Genomic DNA, 13587 nt, shown 5'->3' on the forward strand with positions numbered 1-13587 from the left:
TGCGTCGCGTAACAGGCTGTGACGACACGCTCGAATTATATTTAGAGAAATACGTCGGAAGAGAATCGGACGAGGAGAGAAGAGGACGGCGCCGGCGAGGAGACAAAACGAGCGGGATCGACGAGCCTTCCCACTTCCCACAATGCCGATCATTGTATCGCGAAGTCTCGAGGGGGAAAGTACCGTTGTGTTTTCCGATACTTGGAGAGAGGAGCGGTGATATAGTGATAAAAACGAGACGTCGCTATCGGGTATTTAATACTATTTAGTGTAATTGGATGCTTGACGCCTATTTATATCAGAAATCCGTTTGATCGCGATTAAACATTATAATTATTCAGATCAAAGTACTCCCCTTCTCATTTTTTCTCTCTTTTCTTCTCTTCTCTCTTTCTCTCTCTCTCTCTCTCTCTCTCTCTCTCTCTCTCTCTGCAATGATAAAGTATTCTTTTTTTAAGTATGACAGATTAAAAAATGAATGTAACATGACGATAATCTTTTTAATGATTAAATATTTTGATATTATCGGATTTTTATAACAAAATATTTTTTGAATGACTTTATATACGTATTCATCATTTTTTCTGTGATACTAATTTAATTTAATTTAATAGCAAAACTGTTTAAATAATGAAATATTAAATATTTAAAACGATATAGGACTGTAGAATTGTTACACATTTTCTTCTTTTTCACGATATATTTATATACATGTGCTATAAATAAATTTTTGCGGGTGTAATATTCTCGCGATTTCTCGATTCCTCGCGCTATTCGATCAGGATGAGTAACCGTTGGATGAAAGATTAGAATGTCAGAAGTGCGTATCTGTCATTATGCGTTACTGCTCGCGAAGTGCGTGTTGTGGCTGCGTGTCAGAACACCGAAAAAAATCGCATCATTTCGAGCACAGTGCAACAGTTGTACTCTCTTGGTACGCGAGATGCTATCGCCTGTCTGCTATTACGCTACTGCGAATTAGCGAATATACGTCATAAGTGGACCGTCGATAATATGCGCTAATTCCCTGCAACGTGCGACGGAGAACGCTTATACCAGGGTGTCATGGAGCTATCAAATTTTTATCGCACTTTACGTCACCGAACTCGATGATTTTCTTTATTTCTTTCGAAAGAAGTAAAATTAGATGTAATTAAAGCATCGAAATTAAAACGAAAAGTTTCACAGGTCTCAATTACAAAACGATGTTTATTTTTCTGAATCTCTAACAGTAGATGGTAATTATTCAGTAACAAACATCGATTTTTCTCACGTGATAATATGATAAAGAGTGATGTAAATGTTCGATAATAATTGGTATAATATAGGTAATGATTTCTCGCGCAGAACAAATGAAGGAATATAAGAAAATCCTTCTTGGCTAATTGCGTGATTTTCTGATGAAAAAGCAATTATACACTTTGATATACCTGTATATGTATATTAATCTGTTATAATCGAGATTGAAGAATAAGTCTGTGATTAAGTATCAAGTGTGTGCTTTTCTTTTTCAGGAGCAGAGAAGCCTGAAGGCTGGCGATCTCTCGCATCAGGAGAGCAATAACATGGCAGCATCCACTATGAAGCTTCAGAGCGACTCTTTTACCTCCGAGAAGGTAAGGGAACACCATTTATTTTCTCATAAAGACTTTGTCACGAGGAATATAAAAAACTCTAAAATTCTCCCGGCCGATCGAATGTCTTGACGTAACGATCTCGTGGTTTACCGCTTCGCGGAAAAGCGTGAGGAACTGTTTTCTCGGCTTACGCTCGCGCTTTTGGCGGTCTACCAAGGAACGCGCGTTAAAACGTCCGCGTACCGACAGCCTAAATCGTAAATCGCTGTCCTTAACGACGCTGGGGAACCGCGTCGCGTTTTGGCACGCGAGGTCGCGTCGCTGTTTAACGCCGTTTCTGCATCCGCGATGCAACGAGCGGTGATTTAAACGCTGACGAGCTCGCGATTGGACCCCAGTCGAAAAGTGGACTCGCGTGATTCGAGAAGCCTGAGGCATATATAAAAGCGTCAGAGTCATACTCGCATTTGTTCGGGATGATGCTAAGGAAGTGTAGCCTCGACTCGCGAATGGTAAATAAAGTTTAATAATTTGCGGAATTAAAGAATTAAGATAATAACATATTAGATTTTTATCAATATTTCATACTTGTGTGGGTAGTGCGCGTAAACTTTCTATGTTAATTCTGCACATTAGTCGTTACGTAGTTCCAAGTTGAGTTTCATTGTTTAAGTAAATGGAAAAATTAAATGTTATATATTTATAAATATAGAATACCTATTCGTAAAGTTAAAAGACTACGAATCTTCTACGTTGGAAGAATACTAACACAAAATTTACAATATACTAATTAAAAATCTCTGATTTACGTTTATTTAAATTAATGTTAAATAGAAATATTATTTAATTAAATTAATTTGAGTATTATAATTACATAGAATCACAAACTTAAATTGACTATAACTGGCATATTTATTCATAAAAAATCACAACGCTTCGGAAACTATAAAACCAACCACCCGGAAAACTATTAAAAAAACGTAATAACAGGTCTTGTGGATTGCGCGATTTTATTATTTGATCAAAGGTTTCACAGTAGCAATATTGATATTGTTAAGGAAATTCTTAGCAACAACAGTTACCCTGAATTTTTTAGCAATAAATGTATTAATCGACGATTGAAAGAAATTAAATACCGAGTGGCCACTCAGGATAGTAATAGTGATGATGACAATGACTTCAGAAAAAATTTTATATCTATTCCCTACATAAAGGATTATAGTGACGGTATCCGCGCTATGTTTATGCAGTCGTGGGTTCGACGTCGTTTACACTGTTCCCAAGAAACTCAATAACATTGTTAAAAAGGGTAAGGATAGACTTGATTACATGAAATAAATCGAATTGGTTTATAAAATTGACTGCCTTGACTGTAATGCTACTTATATAGGACAAACGAAAAGACATCTCGAAACTCGAATTAAAGAACATAAAACCGATATTAGGAAGCACGTCGGTAATCATTCTGTAATAAGCAAACATCGGATTGAATTTAATCACGAGTTTGATTGGGCGGGAACGAGAATACTACATAGAGAGCAAAACGTTAAGAAAAGAGAGATTGCGGAGATGTTTTTCATCAAAAAACACACACAGGCAATAAACCTACAGAAGGACACCGATAACTTAACAACAATTTATGACAAAATAATAGGCATGTAACCTTCACGTGTTATAATTTATGTCCTTACGGATTGTGTTCTCCACAGTCGTGATATACGGACGTGCTTCTTAACACGCTCTATATACACATTTAATTTTATACTAATTTGACGTCTTATTATTTTCTTTTTTACAATATATTTTACCAATACTGACATCATTATATTTTGCTGACAACGCACATAGCATGTAAGTTGCTTATGTTTTTTACTTTTATAGTTCCTTTGTTATTTATTATTTAAACGATCGCGATACAAAAACAAAATTCTTTTTCTGCTTAGTCTTCAGTTTCTGACTTGCGGGAACATTGTCACGAATTGCCTGTCGAATGCTTGTGTAAGAGTTCACGTGAAGAGGGTCCGAATTTGGACCGAAACGTTGTGATTTTTTATGAATAAATATGCCAGTTATAGTCAATTAAAGTTTGTGATTCTATTTTATATTCACTGGCGGAAAAAACTTTTCTATTATTATAATTACAAATCTTTAAATTTTACATCGATATTGTAATTGCGCAGTAGATGTGGTTCATATAGAATGTGTCGCTTATATTGTATTAGAATAAAGGATTAGTGATGAATTTCATTATGTATATAAAATAGAAGACTCTTAAAACGTTAAGTCATAAGCGGGAACATTATTCAGCGAGAAATATTAATAAATTTAATTTCTGATGTTTTTTAAACCTGATGATACCGATGAATGAAAAATCTTACCAATGTTCGCAACAAAACATTCTCTTCCTTTATTACTACTTTACACTAAATACCACGCTAACATCATGAAGATCATTTAAAAGAATACCCTTCGAACTACCTGAAGTACAGCTATTCCATTCATCGACGAGCAATGGTCCAAATGCTTGTCTTCCTCGACTTCTTTTCTTAAGATCTTTCTCACAATCTCGAAAATGATCGACGGACCATGTTTTTGTGTTTCGCAGAAAGCGATGGCGGCGCAACAGCAACGACAGACAGTCACCTCGACCGGCATCTTCAACCACGAGAAGCACATGGCCTCGAGCTCGCAGTCGAGCATTACGATCGCGTCCAAGTCGGGTGTGAGCGCGTCCAAATCGATGATTAGCGCGGCGAGCGCGGTTAATCAGTTTATGAACGGCATGCGACCGCCGACGGCTGAGGACGAGCTGCTGGCCTTACCGTTGGACGACCTGGACCTGCTGTGCTCCAAGTCGAATCCGCAGGACGTGGACTGCGCGATCGCCAAGTACAGCGGCCTGCTCGACAGCTTCGTGGAGCGGCTGAAGGTAGGCGCTGACACTTGCAAGAGCAACAGCGGCAGTAAAGCGCCGCAGCTGTTGAATAGGGTGAACGAGATCATCCGAAAGGCTTGGGCGGTGCCTACGCACGGCCACGAGCTGGGCTACACCCTGTGCAACACCCTGAGGACGCGCGGCGGTCTCGATCTGCTCATGTCCAACTGCGTGGCGAACGATCACGAGCTGCAGTTCTCGTCGGCCAGATTGCTGGAGCAATGCCTGACCACGGAGAATCGCGCCCACGTGGTGGAGAACGGCCTGGAGAAGGTGGTGAATGTAGCGTGCGTGTGCACGAAGAACGCCAACTCGGTGGATCACTCGCGCGTCGGCACCGGGATACTCGAGCACCTGTTCAAGCACAGCGAGGGCACCTGCAGCGACGTGATCAGGCTGGGCGGTCTGGACGCGGTCCTGTTTGAGTGCCGGAAGAACGACGTGGAGACTCTGCGCCATTGTGCGGGCGCGTTGGCGAACTTGTCGTTGTACGGCGGTGCCGAGAACCAGGAGGCGATGATCAAGCGCAAGGTACCGATGTGGCTGTTCCCGCTCGCCTTTCACAACGACGACAACATCAAGTATTACGCCTGCCTGGCGATCGCCGTGCTAGTCGCCAACAAGGAGATCGAGGCGGCCGTCCTCAAATCCGGCACCCTCGACCTCGTCGAGCCCTTCATTACGTCGCACAACCCCTACGAGTTCGCCAAGTCAAACCTGGCGCACGCACACGGTCAGAGCAAGAACTGGCTGGAGAGGCTCGTGCCGGTTCTGAGCTCGAAGCGAGAGGAGGCGCGCAATCTCGCGGCTTTTCACTTCTGCATGGAGGCGGGCATCAAGAAGCAACAGGGCAACACCGATATCTTCCGGACAATCGGCGCGATCGAGCCGTTGAAAAAAGTAGCGAGCTGTCCGAACGCGATCGCGTCCAAGTACGCGGCACAAGCTTTGAGATTGATCGGCGAGGAAATTCCGCATAAACTCAGCCAACAAGTGCCCTTATGGTCGACCGAGGACGTACGAGAATGGGTGAAGCAGATCGGCTTCGCTGACGTAGCCCCGAACTTCGTGGAGAGTCGAGTGGACGGCGACCTGCTGCTGCAGCTGACGGAAGAGAATCTACGCGAGGATATCGGCCTGACCAACGGTATCATGCGCCGCAGATTCGCCCGCGAGCTGCAGAATCTGAAGAAGATGGCCGACTACAGCAGCCGCGACACCGGCAACCTGAACAGCTTCCTGCAATCGATCGGCCAGGAGTTCTCTATCTACACGTACAGCATGCTGAACGCCGGCGTGGACAAGGACTCGATACGCAATCTCTCGGAGGATCAGCTGCTGACCGAGTGCGGCATCGCCAACAGTATCCATCGGCTCAGGATACTCGACGCCATCAAGAACATGCAGCACAATCAGTTCAGCTCGTGCGAGTACGAGTCGCCCGACAAGTCCCTCGACGTCTTCGTCAGTTATCGCCGATCGAACGGCTCGCAATTGGCGAGTCTGTTGAAGGTGCATCTGCAGCTGCGCGGCTTCTCGGTGTTCATCGACGTCGAGAGGCTCGAGGCCGGCAAGTTCGACAACAACCTGCTGCAGAGCATCAGGCAGGCGAAACACTTCCTCCTCGTGCTCACGCCCCAGGCTTTGGAGAGGTGTGTACAAGATAGCGAGTGCAAGGACTGGGTACACAGGGTGAGTCTCTGGATATGTTTCTTCTTGTTTTTTTTATTGTTAAAAAGATACTGAGACTTTTGTTACTTTCAGTTATATACGCTCTTAAGTTAATAAAAAGTTTATGCTTGCTTTTTTGTTTTATCAGTTTTGAGGCCATGTAAGCAAATGGGGCAAACGAATTTTTCAATTTAATACAATTATTCGATTAATTCAATGTATTTTTGAGAGAATTTGAAACCAAAGAAGAGATAGCCTCGGAAAAAAATAATCTTTCACTAACAAATTTTTTTTTCTTCTCAGGAAAACATTTTCCTCGGATTGTCAAACATATTATAATAAATATATTGTTTTAGAACTAATATCTTAAACATTACTTTAAAATATTAATGTCTATATATGTTATATATCGTGTCATAATCGGTTTTATTCTTTTCGCCAAATTTTATTATTATGCCGAATTTTATGTTCAAGAATTGATCAAAAAGTTAAGCTTTTACAACGTACGGTGTCTCAATTCGCACTTTCGATTATTTTACAGGAGATCGTTGCCGCACTGCAATCGCAATGCAACATAATTCCAATCATCGACAACTTTCAATGGCCGGAACCTGAGGAGCTTCCTGAAGACATGCGCACGGTCTGCCACTTCAACGGTGTCCGCTGGATTCACGACTATCAAGACGCTTGCGTAGACAAATTAGAAAGGTGAAACAACTGCTCTTTTTTAAATTTCATTTCTGTATTTTTGGTAAAAGCACATGGCTTAAAGTACAAGAAAAAAGAAGACAACTCTATTTTCTAGTACAATAGCTGAAATATTTAGGAGTCGCTTTCTGAGATAACTTTATTTTAATTAATATATGTCTTCTATATACGATACAAAATGTTTGTTATAATAATCATTTCATTAATTATTTAATTATTTTACTTTAATAATAACATAATGTAAATATATCTAAGGATGATCTGTACGACAGTTGTTAATTTAACTTTTCGGTTTTCGCTTCTTATAATTGTGCAGGTTTATGCGAGGCGAGATACCTGTGAGAGCTGATCTGTCTGGCGGAATTCCGCGCAGCATGGCTCCCAAGGACGTGACCCAGCCGAACACACCGAGTAACACAAACATACGACAGCCGCCTAACTATCAGCGAATGCACAGCAACGAAAGCAGGGGCAGCGACAAGGATTCCACGGGCGGGCGAGATTGACTAGATGGCCCGCCCACAGCCATATCGAGCAGGTAGTTATCCCTGATAATTTAGCATATAGCACCCTAACATTGGGTTGATGAGTGAATCGATTCGTCAATGTCTAGAAAAAGAAAATCTGAAATTTGTAGGATCCATTAACACCCCGGCACCAAGAACCAAGTCTCGATTAATGATTTGGTGCTAGATTAACTATTATGAATAAAAAAGTTTATTAATAATAATTATTAATAATTTAGAATAATTTCATTAAAAGTAATTGATTAAGAAAAAAGAGTTTGACGATAAATAAAACAAACTGGATTAATTATTATTATAGATTGAAAATATTTTAATAATTCAGATTTCTTAAAAATACCCAAAAGAAATCCAAGTGACGATTACAGGTGGTAATAAGAATTTTTAATGATCTGAATTTATTGGAAGTTAGTAAACTCTTTACACTGGCCGTTAACGAATCGATTTATGATGCGACTTTGAAGCGAGCTCTACTAACGCAACGCTAATTTCTTTTTTTCACGCAGTCAAGATTGCGAATCGCTCTATTGACAATCACGACTAGGTCAGTCAGCGATACAAATTCTTTATCGATGTTTAAACAGTGTTAATCTGTCACTATCCCGTCGCTTTGCCAAAACCTCATATTGAATCAGCCCCTAATATATTGTTGATATCGTTGTACTTTTGATTTCAAATGTGTTACCTAGATATATGTATGTGCTTGTGCTGTAGACTAGTGTAGACATATAGTTTATAGTGAAAGTTTAGATAAATTTTTGTCTATCTGAATGTCGGATGCTTATTACATAGTCTACGTGTAGAATAAATTATTCTTTAATTAGATCTCTTAGACAATAGATAACACATTAATATAAATCAATAAAATTGATTAAATTTGATTTTTTAACTTAAATCTTTTAAGTTAAAAAATCAAGCAAGTTATATCGAATTTTTAATGATGCTAAAATTGATTTGTTCGTCAATGAGAGTTTCGTGAAAATGTATACGATAAATGCAATAACTTTAATTTTCTACACATAGATATTACTATATAATCTTTATGCACATTATGTACATTTTATTTATGTTATATCTATAGATCTTAGTAGTAAAGCTGCATGATGCAATTCTATTGAATAAACCGTGTTCGGTATAAGAAGGTTTGAGACAAAATCAAAATATTGAAAGTAGGATAAAATAAATATTAATTTCTCGGATGATGCAAAATATTGCAGATAGATTCTGTTAACAATAAAAAACAAAAATTAATATGTTTTAACTTTTAAAACTTTAATTTAGTTTTAACGTATACGACATATTTTATTTTGATTGAGGATATGTAAAAAGAGATATACGACAATCATCCTCTTACTTAACCGAGGAAGGCAAATGAGAAACGTATTTCTCGCTGAGTTCCGATTTTGCAATAAGTTCTGTTTTTTGTGTTATAGGCTTAGAAAGTCGTCAAGTCCATCCCGTTGGTTGATGGGCCTGCCGCCCACGTCGCCGCGCTTCAAGTTCATGTACCCGCATCCGGTGAGTGCCAGCAGCAACCTGGCGGTGCCTCGCAGGCCGCCGCGGCAACCACCTTCGCCGTCGACACGATCCCGCTCGCTAGAGCTGCTGGACCAACAGGACCAGGAGCGAAAGTCGGTATCTTCCGCGGTCGTCCAACGACCACCGCTTCCCAGGCCGAGATCGCGCAGTCTGGACGGTTTTCTGGATGAAGATGCGAAGAACGGTGAAGAGCAAGACAAAGTGCAGCGCGATAAGAGTCGAGAATGTCCTCCAACGAGTTCGGAAGATGAGGAAGTCGTCTCTGCTTCAGAAGAGAGCCAAAAGAAGCCTGATACCGAGACTGTTGAATCCAAGGACGAACCCAGGCCGGTTCTCAGAACGAAACCAAAAGTGCCCGACATTATCGAGTCGAAGTCCGAAACGGAGAGCATACAAATGTCCTTGGGTAAGGATGAGAGTAATAAAGAGGCCCTCCCGCCGACGCGTCCTCCGAAGCCGAGTCGACGTTCCAGCTCGGAAGGACAGTCTTCGACATGCTCCAGCAGACAGTGCGCTGACCAGGAACACCCGGTGGAAGAGCAGAGGATCAGGAAGGTAGCGCAGGAGAGATTGACAACTCGGGGCGGCGACGAGAACGACGACTACGACGACGGCAAATCGACGGTGCTGTTGAAGGCATCAAGAAGTTGTGGTGCGGGATTGGACTCCGACGGGAGCGTCTCGTCAAGCGAATACGGCGGACGCAGAGTCCGCGCGAAGGGACCGGGTTCATTGTCGTCGCTGCCGACGGGCGCGGAGCCTAAGCGCAAGCGGAACTTCATGGACAAGTGCGTGAACAAAGTGCGGTCGTTCATGAAAAAGTGAAGCAACGCGAGACTTCTTGTTATTTAATTTCTGCAAACTGGTCAAAGTGAAGCGCGCGAAACCCAATCAGTTCAAGTCTAAAATATGTCGCGGAAGATAACTGGATAATTAGGAAATATTTTATATGATCACTAAAGAAATTTTATGTCGAAAAAGCGTTTAAAAGTTTTCAGAAGGATCTGAAAAAATCGCTTCGACGGTTTTGGGATTTCTCAAAAAATTTGTCTAGACGCCCGAAAGTGAGATTAGAAAACATTTTATGAAAATCTTGATGTGAAGCTTAATATATCTTTATGATTATCGAATAAATTATAGTTTTAAAAATTAAATGGAGCATTTAAAAGAAATTCGGCTGAGGAAATTAGATTAGACATTTGGATGTTGACTTTTATATGTTGTTTAATGAATTTTTCCGGCCGTAGCTTACGAAAATTATAATCCGAATTTCGCGATCCGTTTCGTGTACAATGACAGGCAGCATGAAAGTATATATAGCGAAATGTTGTGCCTAAAGATGCGACAAGTGTCTTCATAGATGCCAGAGACTTGACTCGGAATACGCGTATTTACGCGAATTAGCCTGCTTTTCCAGGTGCCTTTTTTGTATTGTATTTTCTCTCGTTGTATTGTATACATTACATATGTATATTGTATATGTAGAAACGAACGAATCGAGAAGTTTAAGGCGGCTAAGTCGTTATTTGTAATACTATTTTTTCTAGGCAATTTATTTTTTTTAGACCGCGTTTACAGCTAGACGCATGTGGCTCGCATAGGTCACGAATTATGGTTGTTCTTATTGCAGCTAACACCGAAAATTTATTACACAATTGTATGGGGTGTTCGATAATACGCATAGTTCGGCGATATTTCTTTTTGAACATCAAGATCACACATCAAAGTTAGAAAAAAAAAATTATTTTATCCTCTAATATTTAATCAAACGCAACATTCTTTTTTGTAGCACCTAGAATCTCAAAGTTAAATATCTTGATAATTATACTTCAAGATGAGATTAAAATGGAATTCTTCTAAAATTAGCCAAAGAATATTTTACACGATTCTTGTCTTCTAAAATCCTTACAATTTTCGATCGTGATTCACATGTTTTATCGAGAAAGAGAATTATATTGACTTTTAATAAGAAATACCGTTTTGCAAACATGCTCGAAGTCGAACACCAGATATATAACCGTGACTGTTTTCCAGGTCACGCCGTATTTTACTATTTAACACTGTTTTTATCGTACCAATTGTCGATATACTCTCGCGCCGAGAGTCAAAACGGCAACGCTTCGATATTCGTAGCTTAAGAGATCCGCCTGATTATCGCAAAACTGTATATTTTACCAAAGTTTCATAAAGTTACGGATTTTATCGAAATGTTTGAAATGTTTATCAGAAATAAATTTTATTTAGCAAAACAAAATCGCTTATCTTCAGCTCCCCATTCAATTTTCTTTGTTCGCTATTTTTTATTAAAAGTATTAAACATATAATTTATATTTATAAAAATAATGGATACATCTGATTTAGTTATTTAGCAACATTTATCACATCAGCACGGAGTGGAATTTACCAAGTAACAAATACTCGTATAATAAATATAAATATTTTACAAGTCTTAGAGCTACATTTATTTTTTCGATATCGTTTAGGTTCTGATTATCGTCTCGTACGACAAGATTGTCTCATCGCGTGTCCCTGAGGCTCAAGTTGAAAATAACATTTTCTATATTTTGTATTCAAAATACCCATTCTGAATGAAGCATGATACAAAATGAGATTCCTATATATAATGATATCGCTTTAAAAGTTTGTTAAAAATATATACGTATATCTCTTTCCATAATTAGTCATTTTGTGTCAACATTATATAAAAGAGTAACCGATATCTTTTACTGCCTATTCCTTAGACCTAGAAAAAACTTCAATAGAACTTTCGAAAAGAATTCTTGTTTTACCTTAAAATATTTAAAATATTGATTTAACTGAACTTATACGAAATAAAATTCTCTATCTGTTGATGATATCGTTCCGACCTCTCAGCCTGCGCATTAGAATCATATCGTTTCGCATAAGCGTGACCCGTTTAGCGTGCAACGCCAGCAGTACGGAATCTTCAAAGAATTGCACGATGTACATCTCTGTCGCTTCTTGCAAGGCTTCGAGAGCGGCGGCTTGTATCCTACAAGTTAATTCTATAATCAACTCCTTATTTGTTGAATGCTGTAAGGATTTCATTGAGACTTAAATTTTTTCTTCTATAATTTTTTTTCTAATAATTAAAATATATATCTAGTATATTCTACTAAAATAGCTTTAAAAGAGAGAGACAGAGAAAGAGCATGTCACGAAAATTTTATATGTGCAATAAAGCAGATTTTTATTTCATGATTTTTTATGAAAAGCACATTCTCTCTTTCAGTATGTAGGGAACTAATAGGTCGTCCGGTTGAATTTTGGAACGTATCTCATTTGGTAGTAAATTAGCACCAGTGCACACGGTTTATGCAGTGATTTATTAAAAGAGCAGACAAACGAGATGTCAAATATATTGAAATGTTAAGAAAAAATGGTAATTGCTGACATAATAGCTAGATATTAAATATATGAATAAGATCTCCGAAACTTAACTGGACAACCTTTTAGTCCTCGACTGTACACATAGAATAAAGTTCTTCTCTTAATTAATTATACACGATCTTAAAAATGAATTCATAATTAATGACACTATATATTGAAACAATCTGTGATTTCATAAAATTTTAGGATATAGGCGTTATATTTACCTGGCGATGTCCTCTCTGGGGAATATGTCACGGATAATTTCTCTGACTAACCGCGCGAAAGGTAGTTTAGGTATGAGAAAGTGTGTGGTTCTCCTCAGATGTTTAATTTCCTGCAGCACTCGACCTTTCCTCCTACGTTTGCTGACTATCACAGTTGTCTGACATATCAAAAGACATATGGCAACAATTTAATAGACATATTACTATTACGGTATGCGTCATATAAATATATGTAGCAGAATTTATCTCGCGTATAAAATTTAACGCGGTTAATTTATGCAGTTATTTGATCTAACCACATGTCGCTTACTCTTTCTTTTCTCGCTCCTTTCTCAGAAAGTCTGCCAGGTGATCTGAAATATATATTTTAATTAAATATAAATAAATCCATAAATGTCATAGAAATAAGATCAGATAACAAATTAGTACAATAAAAATACTAATTAATAAATAGTTATATTAATGAATAATAATATATTAGGGAAAGTTGCCCCAATACTAGACAATATAATATTTGCACACTTCTACAGTAGAAATGTGCAAATATCATACTGTCCGGTACTAGGACAACTTCCCCTACATGCTGCATAATTATAATTCTTACCGATTAATATAACTAAAATAACTAAACTAACTAAATAAATAACTAACATAACTAAAATAATCGTGATAAATGTGAAAAGCAAGAGGTACACGGAAATTAAACGAAAATAAGAAATAACCTGGGCACTGCTTTTCGTCGGACCATTGTTTCGTGAACACACAAAATTACAGGTTCTCACTAATCTTAGCGCTACAAATGACAGTCCGCGACTCGTTTGGGGACAAATTTCAGTCAGAAAATTGGAGAACTATCACGACCGAACGTCAGTTCGACCCAATCGATTGGATGTAAATACACGAATTGGCGCCAATTCCGCGCGAACATAACCTCTAAATGAATGCTGTCGTGCTGCGTGCAGTCTGCAGTCCAGTGCAGTCGAACTGACAGAGAGGGGTCGAATCGAATGTGCGAG

At 39.1% G+C, this 13587-nt stretch overlaps 2 protein-coding genes and 1 long non-coding RNA gene across 12 annotated transcripts in view; 2 read left to right on the forward strand and 1 right to left on the reverse strand.

The window, feature by feature from the left end:
• The window catches only part of LOC139818729 (uncharacterized), a 3586-nt gene extending 3526 nt beyond the window's left edge, over nucleotides 1-60 (forward strand). The window contains exon 3 of the long non-coding RNA XR_011733495.1: nucleotides 46-60. This is a non-coding gene — a long non-coding RNA (uncharacterized lncRNA). The remainder of the gene's footprint in view (nucleotides 1-45) is intronic.
• Sarm (sterile alpha and armadillo motif) overlaps nucleotides 1-8988 on the forward strand; it is a 132644-nt gene extending 123656 nt beyond the window's left edge. For 8 of the 9 annotated variants that reach the window (XM_071787587.1, XM_071787585.1, XM_071787586.1 and 5 more), the window contains 5 exons: nucleotides 1515-1616; nucleotides 4183-6204; nucleotides 6725-6891; nucleotides 7208-7429; nucleotides 8849-8988. In XM_071787587.1, the coding sequence (XP_071643688.1) occupies nucleotides 1515-1616; nucleotides 4183-6204; nucleotides 6725-6891; nucleotides 7208-7397 (2481 nt within the window). In that variant the 3' untranslated portion in view covers nucleotides 7398-7429; nucleotides 8849-8988. Of the gene's footprint in view, nucleotides 1-1514; nucleotides 1617-4182; nucleotides 6205-6724; nucleotides 6892-7207; nucleotides 7430-7921; nucleotides 7960-8848 lie in introns of all 9 variants that reach the window. The other variant, XR_011733493.1, reaches the window with a different exon arrangement.
• Nucleotides 8989-10160: 1172 nt separating this feature from the next.
• On the reverse strand, nucleotides 10161-13559 carry LOC139818727 (putative histone H3.3-like type 3). 2 transcript variants are annotated; one of them, XM_071787594.1, is made up of 4 exons: nucleotides 13294-13552; nucleotides 12882-12924; nucleotides 12572-12729; nucleotides 10161-11967 (listed from the first exon to the last, which is right to left on the reverse strand). In XM_071787594.1, exons 1-4 carry the CDS (start codon nucleotides 13317-13319, stop codon nucleotides 11796-11798), a joined length of 399 nt encoding a protein of 132 aa, XP_071643695.1. In that variant the 5' UTR covers nucleotides 13320-13552; the 3' UTR covers nucleotides 10161-11795. The 2 variants fall into 2 exon arrangements, with proteins under 2 accessions (XP_071643695.1, XP_071643696.1); XM_071787595.1 differs by having other exon boundaries at nucleotides 11877-12008; nucleotides 13294-13559.
• Between the last annotated feature and the right edge of the window lie 28 nt (nucleotides 13560-13587).

The sequence above is a fragment of the Temnothorax longispinosus genome, chromosome 9 (genome assembly GCF_030848805.1).
Source record: "Temnothorax longispinosus isolate EJ_2023e chromosome 9, Tlon_JGU_v1, whole genome shotgun sequence".
In the NCBI taxonomy this organism is placed as follows: domain Eukaryota; kingdom Metazoa; phylum Arthropoda; class Insecta; order Hymenoptera; family Formicidae; genus Temnothorax; species Temnothorax longispinosus.